At 40.9% G+C, this 26,711-nt stretch overlaps 1 protein-coding gene across 1 annotated transcript; it reads left to right on the forward strand.

The window, feature by feature from the left end:
* Positions 1-822: 822 nt before the first annotated feature.
* On the forward strand, positions 823-26,314 carry COMMD3 (COMM domain containing 3). Its single transcript, XM_082258044.1, has 8 exons — positions 823-1,002; positions 23,839-23,950; positions 24,048-24,111; positions 24,198-24,232; positions 24,445-24,505; positions 24,591-24,647; positions 24,758-24,817; positions 26,167-26,314. Exons 1-8 carry the CDS (start codon positions 864-866, stop codon positions 26,224-26,226), a joined length of 588 nt encoding a protein of 195 aa, XP_082114170.1. The 5' UTR covers positions 823-863; the 3' UTR covers positions 26,227-26,314.
* Positions 26,315-26,711: the final 397 nt, after the last annotated feature.

Raw genomic sequence — 26,711 nt, forward strand, 5'->3', positions numbered from 1 at the left:
GAATGAACACATGGAGGATGATGGACACAAGGAGGATGCAGGACACATGAAGGATACAGGACACGTGGAGGATGCACACACATGGAGGATTCACACACATGGAGGATGCAGGACACATGAAGGATGCACACACATGGAGAATGATGGACACATGGAGGATGCACACACATGGAGAATTCCCACACATGGAGGATGCAGGACACATGGAGGATGATGGACACATGGAGGATGCACACACATGGAAGATGCACACACATGGAAGATGCAGGACACATGGAAGATGCAGGACACATGGAGGGTGATGGACACATGGAGGATGCACACACATGGAAGATGATGAACACATGGAGGATGCACACACATGGAAGATGCACACACATGGAAGATGCACACACATGGAGGATGGTGGACACATGGAGGATGCACACACATGGAAGATGCACACACATGGAGGATGATGGACACATGGAAGATGCACACACATGGAGGATGATGGACACATGGAAGATGCACACACATGGAGGATGATGGACACATGGAGGGTGCACACACATGGAAGATGCACACACATGGAGGATGATGGACACATGGAGGATGTGCACACACATGGAGGATGATGGACACATGGAGGATGCACACACATGGAGGATGTGCACACACATGGAGGATGATGGACACATGAAGGATGCACACACATGGAGGATGCAGGACACATGGGAGATGCACACACATGGAGGGTGATGGACACACATGGAGGATGCACACACATGGAGGATGCACACATACACACAGTGACACAGTGCACACCCCCGGGCTGTCAGCTGGGCGGGTCACGTGGTGCGGGGTGGAAGGTCGCTCTGACAATGGAGGTGGCGGAGGACTGGCAGAGGGGTTTGCACCGCTTAGCGGATCCGGCCCGGTTTGGCCCCAAGGCCTTCAGCGCTGTTCTCCGGGGGGCCCTCCAGAGCCTGGTCCGGGGCCCGGCCGCCCAGTGCGCTCTAGGTAAGGCCGGAGGAGCGGGGAGGGACGGCCGCCTTTTATGCGGGGAATCCCCGGGAGGACCGAGAGCCCAACACCCGCTTCCTGCCGGGCCAGACCCGCCCGAGACATTGGACTGTGTGTGCCGGGGCCCAGAGAGGGCGAGGGACCTGCTGGGGCCCATGCCTGGGACTGGACTGTGTGTACTGGGGGCACTGGGCTGTGTGTACTGGGAGTACTGGGCTGTGTGTACTGGGGACACTGAGCTGTGTGTACTGGGAGTACTGGGCTGTGTGTACTGGGGACACTGGACTGTGTGTACTGGGGACACTGGGCTGTGTGTACTGGGGACACTGAGCTGTGTGTACTGGGGACACTGGGCTGTGTGTACTGGGGACACTGGGCTGTGTGTACTGGGGACACTGGGCTGTGTGTACTGGGGACACTGGGCTGTGTGTACTGGGGACACTGGGCTGTGTGTACTGGGGACACTGGGCTGTGTGTACTGGGGACACTGGGCTGTGTGTACTGGGGACACTGGGCTGTGTGTACTGGGGAAACTGGGCTGTGTGTACTGGGGACACTGGGCTGTGTGTACTGGGGAAACTGGGCTGTGTGTACTGGGGACACTGGGCTGTGTGTACTGGGGAAACTGGGCTGTGTGTACTGGGGGACACTGAGCTGTGTGTACTGGGGGACACTGAGCTGTGTGTACTGGGGGACACTGAGCTGTGTGTACTGGGGGACACTGAGCTGTGTGTACTGGGGACACTGAGCTGTGTGTACTGGGGGACACTGAGCTGTGTGTACTGGGGGCACTGGGCTGTGTGTACTGGGGGCACTGGGCCGAGTGTACAGGGGACACTGGGCTGAGTGTACAGGGGGTACTGAGCTGTTTATATGTGGTTCACCGGGCTATGTGTACTGGGGCCCAGCGAAGCTGCGAGGACTTGCTGGGGACCCATCACTGGGACTGCTCTTTTCCTACTGGGAGCACTGGGCTGTCTGTTCTAGGATTAGGAAGAGAATACAGGGAGCTCAAGGCTGTGTATATTATGATCACTAAAACTGGGCGTTGTATCTTGGAGCTAGACAGAATATGGAACTAGGTAATATTTAGTGGGAGGCCTGGGCTTTTTTTATGTCAGGCACTAGGATTGGGGGGGAGTATTCACTGGGGGAGTATACTGGGAGCTCTGGGCTGTGTGTACTAGGAGCAATAGCCTGTGTACTGGAGGCACTGAGCTGTGTATACTGGGGTTAGGCAGAGTATACTGGGAGCACTAAAACTGGGCTATGTATACTAAGTAGGTAGAGTATAAAACTGGTTAATGTTTTTGTGGGAGCACCGGGATTGGGCTTTGTATTCTGGGCCCACTGGGATGTGTATTACAGGACTAGGCAGAGTATACTGGGAGCACTGAGCTGTGTATAACGAGACTAAGCAGAGTATACTGGGAGCACTGGGCTGTGTATACTGGGACTAGGCAGAGTATACTTAAGAATATTGGGCTGTTTAAACTGGGGGCACTGACCAGAGTGTTCTTGGAGCATTACGCTGTGTATACTGGGAGCGCTGAGACTGGACGATGTGTACTGGGAGTGCTGAGACTGGACGGCGTGTACTACTGGGAGCGCTGAGACTGGACGGCATGTACTGGGAGCGCTGAGACTGGGAAGAGTGTACTGGGAGCGCTGAGACTGGACGGCATGTACTGGGAGCGCTGAGACTGGACGGCATGTACTGGGAGTGCTGAGACTGGACGGCATGTACTAGGAGCGCTGAGACTGGACGGCATGTACTGGGAGCGCTGAAACTGGATGGCGTGTACTGGGAGCACTGAGACTGGGAAGAGTATACTAGGAGCACTGAAACTGGACGGCGTGTACTGGGAGCGCTGAGACTGGGAAGAGTATACTAGGAGCACTGAGACTGGACGGCGTGTACTGGGAGCGCTGAGACTGGACGGCGTGTACTGGGAGCGCTGAGACTGGACGGCGTGTACTGGGAGCGCTGAGGCTGGACGGCGTGTACTGGGAACGCTGAGACTGGACGGCGTGTACTGGGAACGCTGAGACTGGACGGCGTGTACTGGGAGCGCTGAGACTGGACGGCGTGTACAGGGAGCGCTGAGACTGGGAAGAGTATACTAGGAGTACTAGGGCTGGATGGTGTATACTGGGAGCACTGAGACTGGACAGTGTATACTGGGAACACAGAAACAGGGCAGCATATACTGGAAGCATGGAGACTGGGGAGCGCTGGAAACAGGGTATTGTTTACAGGGAGCGTCGGGCACCAAGCAGTATAATTGGGGATCAGTGGGGGGGGGGGGGGGGGAGGGAGAATATACGAGGACATTGGAACTGTTCAGAAACTTTTCTCAATTGATAATATAATTTTCATTTTACAGACAGTGAGCTCTATGGCAGCCTATAGCACTAATTTGGAGCTTTAGCAGATAACCACTGTGCCTATAAATGCCTTATATTATTGATAGGGGACATCACTGAGGATTATTCTAATATATGTTCACACATATAGCATGAAGCTGAATACTTTGCCATTGGTATTGTCTCCTGGGCCTGTAAGTGTTCAGTATAGTTTGTTGCAGTTGGGAAATTAGAGAAGTAGCTGTGTCATTACTGAAACTGAAGGGTGTTCTGCATGTCACTTAAACCATGTGATGGGGGAGGAGCCTAAAACTAATCAGAGGGGTTTCCTGCTATGGTGAGACACAACGTGTGTTGTCATTGGAGGAGCTGGGAAGAATGGAGTGTGCATTGTCAGATCAAGGACATAATCTGTTATTTAAAGTATGTTTCCACTTTTGTAGATGCATTTACGATACCCTCCACTAAAATAAATTAGAAATGTGTTCCCATTCACACAGCATTCCTTAAAATACTATCATTTTTTATTAGGGGAAGTAGATGCTTTTTTTTGACAAGTAGCTTCTCCCTCTTCCTCGATCCTTACCTAGGCGCAAATGATGCCTGCTTGGCTGTCCTAATCCTGTGGCCTAATCGCTTAATAAGTCACCAACCTGCGAGAAATGTGCTACTCAGGAGCTCTAATTCCGCGCTGCGTTACTGTGTGCTTGTTGGGTCAGTAACTTGAAAAGCATTGGCATCAGGGATAGCCGGCAGCTAGCAATGCAGAGGGGTAATTACAGGGGTTGCAATTGCTACTGAGCCCCATGCTCCAGGGGGCCTGTGCGGCTCCCCTGTACAATGGGGGGGGGGGGGCGTTGGCAGCATGTAGAGAAATCACTGTCCTTTTTTCCTCCTGTAGCTGCAGGAGGAAAATGGAGGAGATTGGTTCCTCTATGCTGCCCCGCCGCTCCTCCTATCCAGTTCACTTGTGTTCTGCTGTCTCTGGGCCCCTGTGTGCTCCCCTGGTTGACACCCCCCCCCCCCCAACTGTGCTCCCTCCCCTCTCCTGCCGGCTGCTGCAGGGGATGTATCACAATAGAGAACCAGGAAGGGGTTGGTAAATATGTAATTTACCTTTTCTTTTTTGAATGGACAGTCATAGCCAGTGACATTGTAAAAAAAATCAAATAAAATTATAAAAAATAATACAATTAAAATTCAAAAAAATAAAAGCTATTGATACCAGTTGGTGAACTGTGGATAGCAGGATTGCAAAGGATCACACTTGCGACTGGGCCCTGGCATTCCACCACTGTGGGGAGGCCCCAAGATGGCAGGAAGGGGGCCTGCTGCAGAACTTGTGAAAGGGTCCCACAACGAGAGTGTAAAGGGCCCCAGGATCAGTGGGAAGAGCCCCAGGCTTGAAGGGAAAGGCCCCGGTCAGGGGTCCGGGGGGCCCTTCATGGTTTTTTGCACCGGTCCCTGAAGGTTGTAGTTACGCCTCTGTACCAATGGCACCCTTCTATATTTCCTTCCCCACAGGTTACCTATTAAGAACACATGTGCCACAAGAATAGGAAGGCTTCTGTTTGCTGTAATCTACTTCTGAAAATTCTGTGTGACTGGCTGTCATGCTAATCCTGTGGCTTCATTACTTTCTGAAGCTCTGGCCTGGAACAGTTGGAAGATAATGAGTTATGACTTTCTAATGCTTGCTGAAAGCTGTAGAAGGACAGGCAACCAGGAGGTCACTGCGGCAGCCCCCCATAATTCTCTCAGTCTCAATGTGGTATTTGTCCTGCTGATTTACTGCCTTCAATACTTGAGTGATGAGCCTTTAAAGAGCAGGCTGTAGGTGATGTCAGAGTGAAGTCACAACTTGTGATCTGCATACTTGTTCCAACTAAGGTGTATGTTTATGAAACTGAGAATTTTTCTCTCGGTTCATTTCTCTGCAGTTCTCAGAGGAAAATTATCTCCTCTGACTCCCTGTTTATGAAGCGGAGAAATTCACTTCTCACAGGGAGAACAGAGGAGAAGTTTTTTCCTCTGAAAATCACTGAGATCTGTGTAGAAGTGAGTGGGCTGCCTGTAATCTCCTGCATAGGCATGCGCAGGGGGTGTGCCAGGTGTGCCTGGGCACACCCTAAATACTACGCTGCAGGATGTAGAGTGGGGAAAGGGGCTAGTAAATATGTAATTTACTGGTGCCTTCCTTTTCCAAATGAACATTGTGAACACATAGGTTTACTATGCTTCAGTTTGTGAATGAACAGGAAGCCGCTCAGCACAGAGCACTTCCCATTCATTCAATGTCCAGTGCAGCTGAGGCTGCAGAGAAAGGCATGTGTGTTTGAGCTTTGGGGTGCACACCCTAATGTAATAGGCTGCGCACACCTATGATCACCTGAGACATAGCGAGATTACAGTACGAGAAAATCACTGGTGCCTGTTTATTAAGCAGCGGTAAATTATCACTGCTGAGTACACGGGCATTCTCAGAGGAGACACCCCACCTAATGTAAAATAATTAGTCTCCCTACGCAATACATATATATACAGTATCTCACAAAAGCGAGTACACCCCTCACATTAATGTAAATATTTTATGAAGAAATGACACTTTGCCACAATGTAAAGTAGTGAGTGTACAGCTTGTATAACAGTGTAAGGCCCCTTTCACACTGGCTTTCCAATCCGATCCGCCTGTCAGTTTTTCAGGCGGACCGGATCGGATACTCCATGCAGCCCTATAGAGTGGCGGATGTAAGAGGAGACATCTTCGCTGACACCCGCTGCTGTCCGATCCTGTCCATGAAATCTGGATGGATGGAAACCCTATTTTCCATCCATCTGGAGGATCGGATGAAAACGGACAGGTAGTCTGTTCTCATCTGATCTTCCATAGAGGAGAGCGGGGCTCTGACAGCTCCGTCTCTGCACACAGAGAGGAGACGGAGCTGTCATCCGCCTGCTCAGCGCAAAAGGGACTCCGTCCGGTGCACCGCCCGTGCGAAAGGAGCCTAAATTTGCTGTCCCCTCAAAATAACTCAGCATGCACCCATTAATGTCTAAACCGCTGGCAACAAAAGTGAGTACACCCCAAGTGAAAATGTGCAAATTGGGCCCAAAGTGTCAATATTTTGTGTGGCCACCATTATTTTCCAGCACTGCCTTAACCCTCTTGGGCATGGAGCTCACCAGAGCTTCACAGGTTGCCACTGGAGTCCTCATCTACTCCTCCATGGCGACATCACGGAGCTGGTGGATGTTAGCGACCTTGCACTCCTCCACCTTCCGTTTGAGGATGCCCCACAGATGCTCAATAGGGTTTAGGTCTGGAAACATGCTTGGCAGTCCATCACCTTTACCTTCAGCTTCTTTAGCAAGGCAGTGGTTGTCTTGTAGGTTTGTTTGGGATCGTTATCATGTTGGAATACTGCCCTGCGGCCCAGTCTCCAAAGGGAGGGTATCATGCTCTGCTTCAGTATGTCACAGTACATGTTGGCATTCATGGCTCCCTCCAATTAACTATAGCTCCCCAGTGCTGGCAGCACTCATGCAGCCCCAGACCATGACACTCCCGCTACCACGCTTGAATGTAGGCAAGACATACTTGTCTTTGTACTCCTCACCTGGTTGCTGCCACACACGCTTGACACCATCTTAACCAAATAAGTTTACGTTTATCTTGGTTTTAGCAGACCACAGGACATGGTTCCAGTAATCTATGTCCTTAGTCTGCTTGTCTTCAGCAAACTGTTTGCGGGCTTTCTTGTGCATCATCTTTAGAAGAGGCTTCCTTCTGGGATGACAGCCATGCAGACTTATTTGAATTTGTTCTGAGCACTGACAGGCTGACCCCCACCCCTTCAACCTCTACAGCAATGCTGGCAGCACTCATACATCTATTTCCCAAAGACAACCTCTGGATATGACACTGAGCACGTGCACTCAACTCCTTTGGTTGACCATGGTGAGGCCTGTTCTGAGTGGACCCTGTCCTGTTCAACCGCTGTATGGTCTTGGCAACCGTGCTGCTGCTCAGTTTCAGGGTCTTGACAATCTTCTTATAGCCTAGGCCAGTGGTTCTCAGCTCCTGTCCTCAGGACCCACTAACAGGCCCGATCTCCTTGGGGAGATGCAGACTAGAATGCTGCAATCACTGAGCAGCAAATGATATCACCTGTGATGTATTTCAGTTATCTTGCAAACCTGGCCTGTTACTGGGTCCTGAGCACAGGAGTTGAGAACCAATGGCCTAGGCCATCTTTATGTAGAGCAACAATTCTTTTTTTAAGATCCTCAGAGAGTTCTTTGTCATGAGGTGCCATGTTGAACTTCCAGTGACCAGTATGAGAGAGTGCGAGCCAAATTTAACACACCTGCTCCCCGTTCACACCTGAGACCTTGTAACACTAACGAGTCACATGACACCGGGGAGGGAAAATGGCTAACTGGGCCCAATTTGGACATTTTTCACTTTTGTTGCCAGAGGTTTAGACATTAATGGCTGTGTTGAGTCATTTTGAGGGGACAGCAAATTTACACTGTTATACAAGCTGTACACTCACTACTTTACATTGTAGCAAAGTGTAATTTCTTCAGTGTTGTCACATGAGAAGGTATAATAAAATATTTACAAAAATGAGAGGGATGTACTTACTTTTGTGAGATACTGTGTGTGTGTGTGTGTGTATGTATGTATGTGTGTGACTGTGTATATATATATATGTGTGTGTAAACTGGCCATTTCTGTGTCAGTCAATGACACAGATTCTCTGTGTGTGGAGATGATTAGCAGAGAACATGTCCCCTCCCCCATCTCTGTTTCATGAACCGATAATGATCCGAGATGAGCTGCGATCATCATGATTGCTGCTCATCTTGGTTTCATAAATGGACACCTAAGGCCGCCTTCACACTGATGTTCTACAGCAGGGGTCTTCAAACTATGGCCCTCCAGTTGTTCAGGAACTACAATTCCCATCATGCCTAGTCATGGCTATGATTGTCAGAGTTTCATAATGCCTCATGGGATGTGTAGTTCCGCAACAGCTAGAGGGCCGTAGTTTGAGAATCCCTGTTCTACAGCCTCCCCCCATGTGAGGGCAGTGTTTTCCTGCACGGGGATGCATAGGTGTTCTGTGAATCCCTGTGCAGGCAGCTCCATCAGCACTGACAATGATTCTTCTATTATTGAGAACCAGTTGATGCTTCTAGGGCCAAATTTAGACATTTGAGGGCCCGGGGAACTTCAGGTTCAAGGGGCCTCTCATGCACGGTTTACATTCTCAATGACAGTCACATTTTGAAAATGCATGACTAAACATAATTTTTAAGGTCATGCGTGCACACACAGAGTCATCAGCCACTTTCCTTAAGAGTGTAAACACTCTATGTGTGGTGTGCTTAAGTTGCCAAAATTCATTAAAAATAAATAAATAAATGATACAATATTCCAGTCCAGAGTAAAAAAAATTACAGATGATGACAGGCAAAATATTACCTCCCAATATACATTTAATTAAAGTAGTTATTTTTATTTTTTTACTATAAAGTATATGTATTATATTTTATTATTAAATTATTTTATATTATTTTTGTATAGAGGGGGGTCCTTTTTGTCAGGGGTCACAGGCTCCTTAAAAAACCGCCTCTTATGACTCCTTATAAATCCAGCCCTGAATATTGGCTTCTAGCTAAATATTCTTGGGGTGTAGAGCCCTTAAATATGTTGAATAATTTCAGTCAATTGTTGCTTTGGTCAGATAAACATGCTGCTAAAAGGAGGGCAATAGGGGGGATCTTGCTGAGGTTACTTAACCATGAGTTTATGTAAATGCTTAGGCGATGTAATCGCAAGAAATGCAACACAGCTTATTCAACCCCACCTTTACACTCTAACAATTGAATTGGGTGAGAAAAAGTTTAAATACTTTAAACTTAAATTTCGTCTATATGATCCTTTAATTAGCTCCTCATTCTAGTGCATTGATTGGGCTTAAAGTGTTCATTTTTCTATGCATGTACTGCTTCATGCCTGAGGCTGCTTTGAGGTGAACTGTGCATGACCGTTAGTGACAGTCAGGCTAGGGAGATTCTTGCATCTATTGTATTCAATTGTTTATTGTATACTGTGTGTAGATCACCCATGGCAATCAGTAAAAGGCCGAGCCAGGAGGAAAGTAGCAAAGTGAGGAATTATGACAAACAAGAGAAATGAAATATGATTGCCATTATAAACAAAAATCTCAGTAAATATGTCACAGGTAGGGGGAATTTGTGTATCTAGTGTAATGGTATCAGTGGGGTTCCCAGCTCAGATCTTATGGCTGAACAGTTTTTGGATTGCTATTGAAATTGAAAAAAAGCTTATACACCCCCCCCCCCCCACTTTCCCGCATTTGTATTTATAATTTGTTATTTTTGATAGATGTCAAGTTTATAATAAAGTTAATATTACGGTATGCAGTATAAATAAATATTTGTGAAATTAAAATGTAAACTCTAAAATTAACTTTTCTCATTCTTCTTCTTTTTTGATCTGCTAAATATACCATTAGGCTCCATTCACACCTGGGCGTTTTCAGCTCCAAAAACGCTCAAAAGAAACACTTCCAAAACGCCCAACAAGTAAAACCCCATTCATTTAAATGGCCCCTGTTCACATCTGAGCGTTTTGCAAAACGCCTGTAGCTGAAAAAAGTACATGAGCTTCTTTTTGGGCTGATTACCAGCGTTTTTGATAGATGTCAATGAAAAACGCCTGATAAAATCGCGGTAAAAATCGCGGTAAAAATCGCGGTAAAATCGCGGTAAAAAACGCTACGCTCAAGTGTGAATGCATCCTTAAGGCCTCTTGCACGCGATACTCCTGTTTGAGCATCTCGCAGCTTGGAAAAGCTCAGTACAGCTTTATTTTTTCTGAGCTAAAATACAGCCCATTATTTGTAATGTGCCTGTGCACACAGGCGCGTAAACAAGTGCTGTGCATTCTTCAGTAAGAACAAAATAGAAAAATCTGCATTTCTGGTCAGTAATTTAAGCCTCAATGCACGCAAATACGCACGAATATGCGCAAATACCTACAAAAAAAAAAAAACCTCTGGAAAAAGTAGATGCTCAAACAGGAGTACTGTGTGCAAGAGGCCAAAAGGAGATACTCAAACAGGAGTATCGTGTGTAAGAGGCCTAAATGTAGTGTTCAATAGGTGCAAATAAATTCTAGTTGATCCTTCCAGAAATCCAATGTTGTCTTGTGCATTCTACAGTGTTCTCTAGAATAGCCTTATCTTCTTGTCTACAATACCCCCCAATGTTATGGATATAAGGAGAGAGGAGTTGTAATAAAAACCTAACACATCTGTCCTAGGATAATAATGCTGCTCCTCCATTGATACAGTATAGTGAGTGAGCCTTGTAACCATAGGATAGAACATGTGTTATTGGCTGGATAACCAGGTCACAATATAGGGAAAGAAGCCTGAAAAAAAAAAAAGAAACTATAGCAGCCACATCATCCAAGGGCCAGTAAGCTGCAAGCTGTTCTTGTATTTAGATACACTTTAGTACAGGGGATAGACATGGTAGATACAAGAGGCTCTTCACTTAGAAAGGTAATAGTTACTTAGCAATGTGAAGCTGTGTTCACTCATATGCAAGGAACTAAAAAAAAAACAGAAAAGTGCACAGGGTTGGATGGTAGAAGTAAGCACAGCTTCACCTTCTTCATTATGCAAAGTGAACATCCAATCCTTCAGTAATACACCCTTACTCATTTAAATGTACATGGAGGTTACTATTTAAAAAAATTTAAAAATTAAAAAAAAAAAATGTTTTACCTAGCAACCAGCCAGACATTTTTTTTTAAACGGTGATACAAAAACTTCAGTTGATATTTGAATTTGGCCATACTTCCATCTTTAATGCATCCTTATGTATCCTTAGTAATATTACAGGTAGGATATGGATTGTATGAAATTTATACATTAAAAGAGCGAACAGAAATAAACAAACAGTATACTTTTTCTTACTCTGTTGTCTGATTGGATGCAAATAATTATCTGCTGATCCTACTTTTAATAAAGAATTCCCCTTGCCTTTTTATAGTATGTGAAAATAATTAGAAATGCTGTGGGTGTTCCACAAATGATAGCGGTCTCTGAGTTACAAGGGCCTGGTTTACTTTGGGCAACAGCCAGACTTTTGTTCCTGTTCTCCCTTCTTCAGTTTTCCTAAATTCACCTAAAAAAAAAAACTGTCCCCTGTAATATTGGGGTTATTTAAGGGTTTGGTCACACTGGATGTGTCATCATACTTTTTGCTGCAATTCCAAATGCCTGGAATAGAGAAAATGCAGTGGGTTGATTTATCTAAAGAGCAGAGGCTGTTTACATAGCAAAGTGATTGCTAGTAAATAAAGTGAAGCTGTGTTCACTACCAAATCCTGTGTTTTTATTAAAAAAAAAGAAAAGAAAAAAGCATTTCTGTTAAGAAAATGAGTTGGTTGAAGTTAACATAGCTTTACCTTATAATCTCAGTGAACATTCTGTTTGCTAAGTTGCCAGATTCAACTCTTTTAGTAAATCAGTGTTTGGTAGGCCCTGTGTGCATCATGCATTGGTTTACAGTGCATTGTGAAAAGCTCTTGCATGCTGTTTTTTGGATCAGTCTTAGATTTTTACCATTCAAATTGATTTAATTAATTCCAAAATGCAACCAGCAGCAACACTTGTTAGTGTGTGCATTTCTGGCCTAAATTTAGCCTGCTAGTTGTAGTGGTAGATGTGGATTTATTGGGAATTCATTTCTAAATTGGTTACTTTTGTAAATCACATATAAGGGAGAGCTGGGAGAGAGTCTGAACTATGTTTAACTAATATAATTTTTATATAAATAAATTTAGTACTAAATATGTGTGTGTTTAGTACATACATGTTCATGTTATTACTTTTGTTGCATTTTTTTGTTTATAAACATGCACATATTTTGTTTTGCTGCTTTCACCATGTGTGTATAAATTAAATAAAAAGATTGCATTTGTTTTATTGCTTTCATTGTTCAGAAAGATTAATATCTAGATAAATATTATATACAAAGTGAAGGGAAAACTAATAAAAACCTCACACACATACATGATTTACTAGGAGTTGAGAATCTTCACACAATAAATTGTGTGAATATTTACTTCAATTATCCAGTTATGTGCAAATGAATGAATACATAGGAATTTGCTTGATTGGATAATGGAAATAAATATCCATGCAATTGTTTGTGTGAACATTCTTTATTCCTTTAGTAAGCCAGCCTTCTATTTGATGTACACATTTACCCATACGACCTTTTCCCCATTAAAATATGTTACTTAGTTTCAAAGAATGATGCCTACAGGCAGACCTTCTATGTACCCCATATGCCATCAGAATGCATTTCTTCCATACATAATCATTATAATAAAAGGAAATAAAACTAACATGCTTTGCACTTGGTACTATCATATCCCCAGTCTATAACATCATTGTATTAAATAGATTTGTGTTGTTTAGTGCTATTATGTTTCTCATTTTATTTTGTTTAGTGCTATTATGTTTCTTATTTTATATGTGTTGTTTTGCTTCTGTCTTCTGTTGTTTCCCCCTATTGTGTCGCTCCCCAGTAAGAGATGTTTGTTGCAATCTCCCCAAGCTTTCCATATTCCCAGTAAGGCCAGCTCTCTGTTGTTGGGGCCAGTTCGTCCGATTGAATCTGGAGCAGATGTTGCAGTCAATGTAGAACGTGTTGGGCATTCACAGCAGCACAATGCCTTGTGTGTGGACGGGCTATTTGTGGTGTTTCTCTTGGAAGTGTCGCTGAAGTTGTTGCACAGTCCTGCTCAGGCACTGTATCATGCTCCCCCGGCCATATTGTCCCAGTGTGTGTGTTTGCACAGATCCCAGCTGCAGGGAGGGAATCAGACCTGCCTGCTACAATAGATCGCCTTGTTCCCTCTGCATATTGAACGGCCGGCGCTGGGCTGCTGCTCGGGGTGCTGCTCCTGTCACCCTGCCTCTGACCTCCTGCCAATTCTGCTGCTGCATTTCTTGGCAGCTCCTGGGCTCTGCCATGGGAGGGAGAGATTTCTTCTTGGCCCTGGCGGCTGCTTCTGCTCTGAGATTTCTGGGCTTCTCACTGAACACAGTGCAAAAGTCTGTTCCTGTTCTGTGTCTGTGCAATCCACACTTCAGGGTTGGAGCTGGGGCCAGTCCTACGTTGTATCTGTAACATTGTGTCCATAATGATCACAGCTTTACATCTGCAATTCTACATTTGTAAACATTTGTGTCCATAATGATCACAGCTTTACATCTGCAATTCTCTGAGTAACATATCTGCAATGATCAGAGCTTTACATCCACAATTCTCTGAGTAACATATCTGCAATGATCACAGCTTTACATCCATAATTCTAGATTTGTAACATTGTATCCATAATGATCACAGCTTTACATCTGCAATTCTCTGAGTAACATATCTGCAATGATCACAGCTTTACATCCATAATTCTAGATTTGTAACATTGTATCCATAATGATCACAGCTTTACATCTGCAATTCTCTGAGTAACATATCTGCAATGATCACAGCTTTACATTCACAATTCTACATTTGTAACATTGTGTCCATAATGATCACAGCTTTTCATCCACAATTCTCTGAGTAACATATCTGCAATGATCACAGCTTTACATCCACATTTCTAGATTTGTAAACTTTTGTGTCCATAATGATCACAGCTTTACAACCACAGTTCTAGATTTGTAACATTGTATCCACACTGATCACAGCTTTATCTTCACAATTCTCTATATGTAACATCTATAATGATCACAACTTTACATCCACAATTCTCTGAGTAACATATCTGCAATAATCACAGCTTTAAAACCACAATTCTAGATTTGTAACATTGTATCCCTAATGATCACAGATATACACTCCTAATTCTCTTTATGTAACATTGTATCCACACTGATAAGGGCTTTACAACCACAATTCTCTGCGTAACATCCTTAATGATTTACAGCTTTACATTCACTATTCTCTATTAGTAACACACAAACACACACACACATATATGTATATAACTATATATATATATATATATATATATATATATCACAGATTTAAATTCACATTTCTCTACATGTAACATTTTATCTACACTGATCACAGCTTCACAACCACAATTCTCTGAGTACCATCTATACATCTATAATAATCACAGCTTTACTTTCACAATTCTCAATGAGTAATATATATATATATATATATATATATATATATATATATATATATATAGATCATAGAATTAAATTCCCAATTCTCTCTATGTAACATTGTATCCATAATGATCACAGTTTTATATTTACTATTCTCTGTATGTAACATTTTATCTGTAATTATAACAGCTTTACATTTACAATTCTCTATATGTTCCCTTGGGGTTGATTTACTAAAACTGGAAAATGCAAAATCTGCTCCAGCTCTGCATAGAAACCAATCATCTTACAGGGTTTTTTTTTTTGTGAAAGCTTAATTGAACAAGCTGAAGTTAGAAGTTGGCTACCATGCACAGCTGCACCAGCACTCTCAGGTTTTAGTAAATCATTCCCACTGTATGATCACAATTTTACAAAATTCTATAAAAGTATTATATCTGTTATGATAAATTTGCACTCCAAACTTCTATCTATGTAACATTGGGGGTTGATTTACTAAAGGCAGATGTACTGTGAACTTTGCATGGGAATTTTCTCCAAAGCTTAGTGAATGAGATGAAGCTCTGCTGATTTCCATCATCAAATCATGTGCAAGCAAAAATCCTACTTTTATTTTTCTTGCATGTGATTGGGTATTCTTTGCAAACTGAAGCTTCATCACATTTACTAAGCTCTGGAGCAAATTCCTTTATAGAGTACAGTTGTCTATTTGTAAATCAACCCCCTTGTATCTGTAATGATCACAACTCTACATTACAGTTCTCTTTAAGTAACCTATCTATAATGATTAGGGCTTTACATTCACAATTCTATATTTGTAACATTTTATCCATAATGATCATAGTTTTCCATTCACAATTCTGTCTATAATAATCCCAACTTTACTTTCACAATTCTCTATATGTAACATTGTATCTGTAATTACCACAACTTTACATTTACAATTCTCTATATTTTACAATGTATGTATAATGATCACAACTTTACATTTACAATTATATAAAGTAACAAATCCATAATGATTACAATTTACATTCACAGTTCTCTGTATGTAACATTGTATCTATAATGATCCAAGCTTTACATTTACAGCTCTATGTAACATGTATCTGTAATGATCACAGCTTTACATCCACCGTTCTTTAGAAGTAACATTGTATCTATATTGATTACAGTTTTACCTTCATAATTCTGTCTAACATTGTATCCATAATGATCACCACTGTACATTCACAATTATGTCTATGTAACATTGTAGCTGCAATGATCACATCTTTTACATACAATCCTTGTGTAGAGAACTGTAAATCTGTAATGATCACACTTTATATTCACAGTTTTATATGTAAAACGTATCCAGACTGAGCACAGCTTTACACAGTTTTATTTATATATTTATATGCACATTTGCTGATTGCCATCAAAATTATTTTATGTACATCATGGTATCTAGACTAATCACAGCTTTACATCCACAATTTTCTATATGTAACATTGCATCAAAAACGATCACAGCTTTACTATCACAATTATTGTATGTGCAGCATTGTATCTGGACTGGTTACATCTTTACATCACAATTCTATTTGTGCCAAATTGTATCTAGAATAATCACAACTTTGCTTCCACAATTCTATATATCCAATATGCATGCTCATCACAGCTTTTGCATCACAATTATGTTATGTACAGCATTGTATTCATACTGATCACAGCTTTACACCATAATTCTCTATGTATCATTGTATCTATACTGATCACAGCTTTACACCATAATTCTCTATGTATCATTGTATCTATACTGATCACAGCTTTACTCCATAATTCTCTATGTATCATTGTATCTATACTGATCACAGCTTTACTCCATAATTCTCTATGAATCATTGTATCTATACTGATCACAGCTTTACTCCATAATTCTCTATGTATCATTGTATCTATACTGATCACAGCTTTACACCATAATTCTCTATGTATCATTGTATCTATACTGATCACAGCTTTACTCCATAATTCTCTATGTATCATTGTATCTATACTGATCACAGCTTTACTCCATTATTCTCAATGTATCATTGTATCTATACTGATCACAGCTTTACACCATAATTCTCTATGTATCATTGTATCTATACTGATCACAGCTTTACTCCATAATTCTCTATGTATCATTGTATCTATACTGATCACAGCTTTACTCCATTATTCTCTATGTATCATTGTATCTATACTGATCACAGCTTTACTCCATTATTCTCTATGTATCATTCCTGATCACAGCTTTACTCCATAATTCTCTATGTATCATTGTATCTATACTGATCACAGCTTTACTCCATAATTCTCTATGTATCATTCATTGTATCTATACTGATCTAAGCTTTACTCCATAATTCTCTATGTATCATTGTATCTATACTGATCACAGCTTTACTCCATAATTCTCTATGTATCATTGTATCTATACTGATCACAGCTTTACTCCATAATTCTCAATGTATCATTCCTGATCACAGCTTTACTCCATAATTCTCTATGTATCATTGTATCTATACTGATCACAGCTTTACTCCATAATTCTCTATGTATCATTGTATCTATACTGATCACAGCTTTACTCCATAATTCTCAATGTATCATTCCTGATCACAGCTTTACTCCATAATTCTCTATGTATCATTGTATCTATACTGATCACAGCTTTACTCCATAATTCTCTATGTATCATTGTATCTATACTGATCACAGCTTTACTCCATAATTCTCTATGTATCATTGTATCTATACTGATCTAAGCTTTACTCCATAACTCTCTATGTATCATTGTATCTATACAGATCTAAGCTTTACGTCCATAATTCTCTATGTATCATTGTATCTATACTGATCACAGCTTTACTCCATAATTCTCTATGTATCATTGTATCTATACTGATCACAGCTTTACTCCATAATTCTCAATGTATCATTCCTGATCACAGCTTTACTCCATAATTCTCCATGTATCATTGTATCTATACTGATCACAGCTTTACTCCATAATTCTCTATGTATCATTGTATCTATACTGATCACAGCTTTACTCCATAATTCTCTATGTATCATTGTATCTATACTGATCACAGCTTTACTCCATAATTCTGTATGTGTCGTTGTATCTATACTGATCACAGCTTTACTCCATAATTCTCTATGTATCATTGTATCTATACTGATCACAGCTTTACTCCATAATTCTCTATGTATCATTGTATCTATACTGATCACAGCTTTACTCCATAATTCTCTATGTATCATTGTATCTATACTGATCACAGCTTTACTCCATAATTCTGTATGTGTCATTGTATCTATACTGATCACAGCTTACGTCCATAGTTTTTATATGTGCATCACGTGGGTTGATTTACTAAAGGGTTTTTTCACTTTGTTAAATGAATGTTAGTAAATAAAGTGCATCTACTTTTAGATGGTAAACCGAAACAGGGAATTTTAAAATAAGTTTTTTCTAGTACATGATTTGCAGAATGAAATGAACTCAGGTTCTGATTTCTTTCTAATCTAAGTGAATATTCTTTTTTCATGTAACTTTGTCTATTGCTTTAGTAAATCAATCCCACTGTGATTAGATGCATCGAAGCTTTACACTCACAATTATTTACATGTTCAACACTGGGGATAGATAGATAGATAGATAGATAGATAGATAGATAGATAGATAGATAGATAGATGAAGCTGCATTTACTTCAATAGTCTAATTATGTGAAATAGTAAACATAGTTTCAGTTAATTCATTCAATGAAAATTTTATTAAGATTTATTAAGAGGAAATTCTCTTCTTCTTTTTGTAGATAATCTCATTGTGTCCACATTTTGAATTCACAGTTTGTGCATGGATTATGAAGGTTGTTTGTTTCACTGGATTAATCTTAAAACATAAATGCATTGTGGAGAGACCTCTATGGGAGCGTGTGTGTAATATATATATATATATGTATATATTTTATATATATATATATATATATATATATATATATATATATATATATATATATATATATATATATATATATATATATATAAATTAATTAATTTACATCTTGTTATTTCCACTAGAGAACAAATAATGATGATGGTGATGATAAAAGTTTGTCTTATGGGATAAACATCACAAAAAAAGAACTGTGCAACTGGAGAGTAGCTGTGACTGTGTGGCTGTTCATGTTCCAGATATCAGGCACTGGGGCTGAGGTGCAAAATCTGAAATGTGACAGTTATGGAAGAAAAACCCTTTCTTTTTTTCTTTTTTTTTTTTTTTTTTGTTATATAATAAAATAGCCACAAAAAACAGAGTCTTAATTCCACAAACACTCCAAAACCCATTGCCTCCAATTCATCAGCTGGGCTAAGTCACTGGCCATTCTTTGAAACACGGGTGGGTGGCTTGATTGATTGACAATCCAATCTGCCCCATTGAAGTTTATTGTGAATAACTCTGTCTGGTCCTATTTGTATTTTGGTGTGATTTAAAAATTGCAGCAGCTCAGAAATCACTAGAAAAGCATAAAATATATATTAAAGCTTGTCTGCTATCTCCATCCAGTATATTGAATATGGAAGTGAAAATAAATGGTTATTGTCCTGTATTAGTTTTGGAATGATCTTTATTATTTTATAAGTATATATACTGGGTAGATCCCCTAAGGGCTGTTTATTTAACAAAGCAAATGGTTACTTTGCATAATTCTAGAGAAAATAAAGGTGAAGTTGCCTTTTACTTCCCCATATTTTTACATTGTTTTCCTGGTACATGACTGGGCATTTAAATTGAACACAGCTTTGTCTTGTTTATCAATGTTCACACTGCCAAGTGAACAACCTTAACTGCTTTAATAAATCAGGCCACTGGGCTGATTTACTTAAGGCTAACAGGCTGTTCACTTTCCAAGGGAATGCTCCCTGTGTTTAGTGAATAAGGTGAAGCTCTACTGACTTTTATCATTCAATTATGTGCAAGCAAAAACACCTTTTTTTTTTTTACACATGATTGGACATTCTTTGTAATGTGAATTTTAACCACTGTAAAACTTCAATGCAAAGTGCAACCACCTCTAGTGCTTTAATTAAACAACCCACTGGGGTTGATTTAACATTGTAAAATAATTTGCACTTTGCATAGAAAGTTTTTACAGAACTATGGGGTCGATTTACTAAAACTGGAGGGTTTCAGTATCTGGTGCAGTTCTGCAAAGAAATCAGCTTCCAGGTTTTTTTTTTTTTTTTTTTTTTTGTGTCATAACTTAACTGAATAAGCTGAAGGTAGAAGCTGATTGGCTACCATGCAAAGCTGCACCAGATTTTGCACGCTTCCCCCAAGCTGGCCATACATTATACAATTTCCTTATTTAATTTCCTTTTGATTTACCTTCAACTATGTAGTGCAGGTCTGTCTAATTACATACAATTTGAAAGTGTTTAGGTTTGACCTCATATATGATTTTGGTAAAATCTGAAGTTGGATACACACTATACAATTCTTTTTAGATTTTTTTTCCTTTAGACTTTCCAAAAACATATAATATGAGGTCAAACCTCAACACTTTCAATTTTTATGCAATCAGGCAGGCCCTTGTACTACATAGTTAAAGGTAAATCTAAAGGAAATCAAACAACAAAAGTTGTATAGTGTGTATCCAGCTTTAAGGAAAATTGCAAAAATTACCCACACAAATGCATTCAAACTGGAAAGAAAACAGTGAGGTTGATTTACCTAAGGCAAATATACTGTGCACTGTTGGCTCCAGGGGAGGGGAAGCTCTGCTGATTTCTATCATCCAATCATATGCAAGCAAAAATGCTGTTTTTTTTTCCTTGCATGTGATTGGGTATTCTTTGCCTCATTTACTAAGCTCTGGAGCAACTGCACAGTATATTTGCCTTTAGTAAATTAACCCCAGTGTTTTTTGCTCCCATGTGATTGGATGATGGGAGTCTGCACAACTTCACCAAGCTCTAGAGGAAATTCCCCTTGCAAAGTGCAATTTCCCTTTAGTTATTTGCCCCTAGTCTAGGGAGGTCTGTTTTTTGTATGATTAATAGACCTTTTTTGTCTGTTCAGTCTCTAAATATGGTGCAGTATTAGTGGTATTTTTTTTTATTCGGTTTGCTACATGTGGTGATTAGGAGATAGTAATAGTATGTAGTAATGTAATGATAGAGCACCTTCTTTTTTTTATTGCAGTGTTTTTATCTTGGAGAGGTGACACAAGTGTCAGAGGTGTCTTTTTGTAGATGAGGGTTCACTCTTTGGCTGCTGATGATAGTGCTGGGTGTAGAAGGGTGTAAATGAGGGTTCACTCTTTGGCTGCTGATTATGGTGCTGGGTGTAGATGGGAGGTTCACTATTTGACTGATGATGATGGTGCTGGGTGTAGATGGGAGGTTCACTCTTTGGCTCCTGATTATGGTGCTGGGTGTAGATGGGGGTTCACTCTTTGGCTGCTAATTATGGTGCTGGGTGAAGATGGGAGGCTCACTCTTTGGCTGCTGATGATGCTGGTGCTGGGTGTAGAAGGGTATAGGTGGGGGTTCACTCTTCGGCTGCTGATGATGGTGCTAGGTGTAGATGGGAGGTTCACTCTTTGGCTGCTGATGATGGTGCTGGGTGTAGAAGGGTTTATATGGGGGTTCACTCTTTGGCTGCTGCTGATGGTGCTGGGTGTAGATGGGGGTTCACTCTTTGGCTGCTGATGATGGTGCTGGTGTAGAAGGGTGTATATGGGGGTTCACTCTTTGGCTGATTATGTTGTGTGTAGATGGGAGGTGTACTCTTTGGCTGCTGATGATGGTGCTGGTGTAGATGAGGGTCCACTCTTTGGCTGCTGATGGCAGTGCTGGGTGTAGAGGGGTGTAGATGAGGGTCCACTCTTTGGCTGCTGATGATGGTGCTGGTGTAGATGAGGGTCCACTCTTTGGCTGCTGATGGCAGTGCTGGGTGTAGAGGGGTGTAGATGAGGGTCCACTCTTTGGCTGCTGATGATGGTGCTGGGTGTAGATGGGAGGTGTACTCTTTGGCTGCTGATGATGGTGCTGGGTGTAGATGGGGGTTCACTCTTTGGCTGCTGATGGCAGTGCTGGGTGTAGAGGGGTGTAGATGGGGGTTCACTCTTTGGCTGTTGATGGCAGTGCTGGGTGTAGATGGCGGTGCTGGGTGTAGAGGGGTGTAGATGGGAGTTCACTCTTTGGCTGCTGATGGCAGTGCTGGGTGTATAGGGGGTGTAGATGGCGGTGCTGGGTGTAGAGGGGTGTAGATGGGAGTTCAATCTTTGGCTGCTGATGGCAGTGCTGGGTGTAGAGGGGTGTAGATGGGGGTTCACTCTTTGGCTGTTGATGGCAGTGCTGGGTGTATAGGGGGTGTAGATGGCGATGCTGGGTGTAGATGGCGGTGCTGGGTGTAGATGGGAGTTCAATCTTTGGCTGCTGGTGGCAGTGCTGGGTGTAGGTGGGTGCTGAGGAGCGCAGGGCACAGCTGTCAGTGCCGGGAAAAGCCGGTGTCTCTAGCTGTAGCGAGGCGTTGATGATCGCTGACAGCAGAGGAAACGAGTCATTTACCAGCACTGAGCCCGGCTTATCATCCATTGCCTGCTACGGGAACTGGGCTGAGTGATATGTACAGAGGGGTCGCTTTTACCGCAATGATGAATAGAAAAATACAATAAATGTCAGGATCTCCGCTGCCATGTCCTTGTCTGTATTCTATGGAGTGGGCGTACAGACCGGAGGATTTATTATTTTATTTGCATTAATAAATCAAAAAAATGGAGTGGACGATGACAGATCGGTGCACACTCACCCTTAAATATTTGTTTTTTCTTTTGCCTTACTTTTTTTTTTTTTTTTCGTGTGATGGCCAATAAGACGATTAATTACAAATCAGATCTCGGCGATCTCTCTATATTTAGCTAATGAAATCTGAGTTCTGATTGGTTCCTGTATAATTCTTATGTGACATCAAATACAACATTACCATTGTGTGATCTGCAGGCAGAGATTTTAGCTATAGTGTGATTTATCGGTTTATGGGCACTACATGTCCCAGCGTGTCTTGTCAACTTTCAGCTTGGTGACAATGATATTTGGGATGGGTTTGGCGTTATACTTTATTAAAGCGGTACAACCCCCCCCCCTCCCCCAATGAAAATAAAATGTAATATATTGCAGCTTATCAATCATTACATGTGGTGGCTGCATTAGTTTACTTCCACAACCCCTGGTTTCATCTGGTGATCTAGCCAGTAACAAACACACTGGGATTTATTTACTAACATTTGAGAGTGCAAAACCTGGTGCAGCTTAGTGCATAGTGGCCAATCAGCTTCTAACTTCAGCTTCTTCAGTTAAGCTTTGACAATAAAACCTGGAAGCTGATTGGTTTCTATGCAGAGCTGAATCAGATTTTGCCCTCTTAACTTTTAGTAACCACCCCCCCCCCCCACACTCTGAATGAATAAGAAGAGGGGCACCTCTAGGAAGCAACACGGTCAGTCTGGAGGGAAAGGAGTGTTGGAGGAACTAGCAGATTTAGATACACTAACAAAATGGAATTGAATACTTTATAAGCAAAATTTTTTCCCCTTTTTTGGGATAAAGGTTTTACATTAAAAAAAAAAAATGATCACTGTATACACATCTGCAGAGTAGCCTGTTCTGTTGAAGGACAACAGACGTTTTTGCTAGGTCACTAGGTGAAAATAAAATAGAGATTAAAAAATAAAACTAATACAGCCATTACATCGAAGAATTGGTAAGCTGCAATTTATTAAATGTTTGTTTTTATGTTTACTACTAATTTAAATATTGTGATTTATGGATCCATGTGCACTACATATCCCAGCGTGCCTTGTCAGCTTTAGTGCCAATTATATTTGGGATGGCGTTGGTGCTATACTTGATTAAACTGTTATATTTTATTCTCCCATTAAGTTTTATATCTTTGAAAAAACACTAGAATTATATTTTTAAAATGCTCTGCACTTGTTAGATCAGAGAATGGATTAAAAAAACACCCACCCTCCTTTTTGTTAGCTAGGAGAGATTCAAAGGGGGAACGCTGGGATTTGTAGTTCCAATCTTGTCAGCATTCCTAACAAACAGATTGTGCTTGTGATCGATCTCCGTTGTAAAATCCATTTTTCTCTGTCTGTGTTTGTGTTGCTGTAGATGACACAGAGCTCCGACATATTGCCCCATCTGTAATAAAAGAATGTCACTCGGCAGTGGCTGCGTGTGTCCTGGAGGCTGTGAAGCACAATGTAGACAGAGCAGCCCTCAGGTATATATTTATATATATCTATATCTCTCTATTGAAATGTGTCTCACCCTGACTTCTGTGCGACAGACCTGCTCATTGTGTCTGCTGTCCCCCACAGCACCTTCCTGGAGGACTGCAAGTTCGATAAAGAAAGGACAGAAGAGTTTTGGACTGAATATCAGGTTTAGATGTTAACATTGTTCTTTCTTGTGATGTGTGTGTGTTTGTGTGTAGTGTGTGTGTTAATTGTCAGTCTGGTGTGTTACAGAAACACAAGGAACCTCTGGAGCTCCTCTTAGGAAAGTGAGTGCAGAATTTGTCATAATGTTGTGTCTTCAATGATCATTTTGTTTTTGGTGTGATCAGTCCTGTACTTTGTGCAAGGATTTCAACAAATTGTAAGTTCTCTAGCACAGTATATTGGACTTCTAAAATAACAAGGAAACCCTTTAATAAATGGACATGTCAGTGTATTGGCCTAGAGAGTGACTCCAGTGTTTGTCCTTTATATTCAGTATAGGCAGATGTCCCCCACACCTCTCAGATGTGTCCTGGCGTCTCGCATATGAAATAAAGGTGATGGAGAGCTTTGTGTATCAATTGATTGTATTTGTTTATTGATCCTGTATCCTTCAGCTGAAACTATGTTTTAACTCTTCAGACCAATCAGTTGCACAAAACCTACCGGCCGTCCTATTTTGTGAAATTCAGTTTAGAGGTAATGATGGCACACAGACTGATATTGGGGTGTGTGTGTGTGGGGGGGGGGGGGGGGCTAGGCATTCTTATGTGATCTTGATAGTAAAATCTAGTTCTCTGTTCCCTCAGACCTCGGATACCAACCAGGCCCAAGATGTTAGTTTTAATTGCTCAATGGAACAACTGCAGGTATATGTTGTATTAATTGCACCCTGTGATCTTAATTGAGACAATGGAGTTGATTTATTAAAACTGGAGAGTGCAAAATCTGGTTAATGGCAGCCAATCAGCTTTTAAATTAAATGTGTTCATTTAACTGGAAGCTGATTGGTTTCTATGCACCCGATTTTACACTCTCCAGTTTTTATAAATCAGCCCCAATATTTCATAGAGGATGTTAGGCTCAGCTCACAAAACTAAAACACCAGGATAAGAATGTATTTTCATAGGAGTGACAGTTATTTGTAAATACATTGCTGAAAATAAAGATTCTCATCCTTGTGTAAAGCTTTGTGAAATAAGCCTATTTCGTGATACTAATAAACTCAAATATTTCAAAGTATCAAGTTGTGTTTATGAGGAGTAGAAATTGCTGGCATGTCTGAGCTGCTTGGAAACTAGATAATCTGATTTTTTTCCTGTTTGCTAATGTATATGTTATATATGAGGCAAACTATGAGGTCTGTTTTTTGTCCCTTATGTTTAGATTTTTTTTAAAGTGAAATATCCAGAAAATGTGTTTATTTAATGCAACCTGGAACAAGAAAATAAAGGGGGATGATTATAACTGGAACAGCTGTGCATGGCAACCAATCATCTTCTATCTTTCATTTTTAAAGCTTATCTGAACAAGCTGACGTTAGAAGCTGATTGGTTCACATGCACAGCTCTGTCTGCTCCAGGTTTGACAGTCATTCTATGCTAGCAGTTATTCTTAGTTCGGGGAAACCAAGCTTGCTTGCTTTAGGAAACCAATCCACCCTTTCAGGGTACACATAACTGCTTCAAAGGTCACCAGGACTTTGCATTGATAAAACAGCCATTGGGATCACAGACAGTACAGACTGTAGAAAAATGACACAAAAGTGCATCTTTGATATCGGCTTGATTTATGAAAATTGGGGCCCAGCTATTGCAAAATATTATTTTTTTCCCCACTGTCAAATTTGGATCCACATTTGATCCGTTTTTTTCTACGTTAACTAAAAACAAGATTTTATCTTTGTATTTATAGAAAAAAAAATGAAAATCGTGTAAGATCATGTAAGCCTTGTGATGGTAATATTCTATTAGTAGTCTTGTAACAACAGCCTTACTCCAGTCACATTCCTAATGTCCCAGTGTCACTTCTCATAATAATATGCTGTCAGGCTCCTATAAAGATAGTTGGTGTAGTATTATACACGTTAGTATGACGTCATCACGGAAGGTTATTAGATGTGTCAGTTTGCATAGGTCACACCGAGCCTCTGTTATTTGTTCTTTCTAGACCAGTCCTGGCTGAACAGTGATATTTTCTTGTCTTATTTGTCCTTCAGGATTTAGTAGGAAAACTTAAAGATGCAGCTAAAAGTCTGGAGAGGACCTCTCAGATGTGACCTGGATCCTCCATCAGAAGTCACGTTGGAAAACAGAATTTGTATTTCCTTCTTTTTTTTTTTTTTTTAATAACTCATCATTTTTTATTTTATATATATTTTTTTGCATTCCCAGTGATAAATCTGGTTTGTTAAACAGGCTGTGATGTACTGTTTTTTCCGTTCTACTCTTCCACGAGATTTACTTATGATTTATGTAGATTACAGCATATTCATCTTTTTTTTTTTTTTTTTTGGGCCATCATTATTTCATACATAGATAAATGATTCAGCTTTTTCTACACAGATTTACAGTCCCATATACTGTATGACTTTTGTGTGTACTAATAAATATTATCTATGTATCATATCGTGTTGTTTATTATTTATACTTTCCTCTATAATACCGGTCCTTCTATAATCCCAGGGCCCAGAAGGTTATTTTTCCAGTCTGAAGTCCTCAGTCGGCTCTGAGGCTTCCTAAGCAGAGAATTTATGGAAAGGGA

This window comes from Pelophylax lessonae, assembly GCF_965119305.1.
Source record: "Pelophylax lessonae genome assembly, chromosome: 5".
Classification (NCBI taxonomy): Eukaryota; Metazoa; Chordata; class Amphibia; order Anura; family Ranidae; genus Pelophylax; species Pelophylax lessonae.

What these genes read in the sequence shown, in the direction of transcription:
- COMMD3 (XM_082258044.1), top strand. Translation starts at nt 864, where the DNA reads ATGGAGGTGGCGGAGGACTGGCAGAGGGGTTTGCACCGCTTAGCGGAT. An exon ending in GGCCGCCCAGTGCGCTCTAG is followed by an intron (nt 1,003 to 23,838) that starts GTAAGGCCGGAG and finishes GTGTTGCTGTAG; the next exon opens with ATGACACAGAGCTCCGACAT. An exon ending in GTAGACAGAGCAGCCCTCAG is followed by an intron (nt 23,951 to 24,047) that starts GTATATATTTAT and finishes TGTCCCCCACAG; the next exon opens with CACCTTCCTGGAGGACTGCA.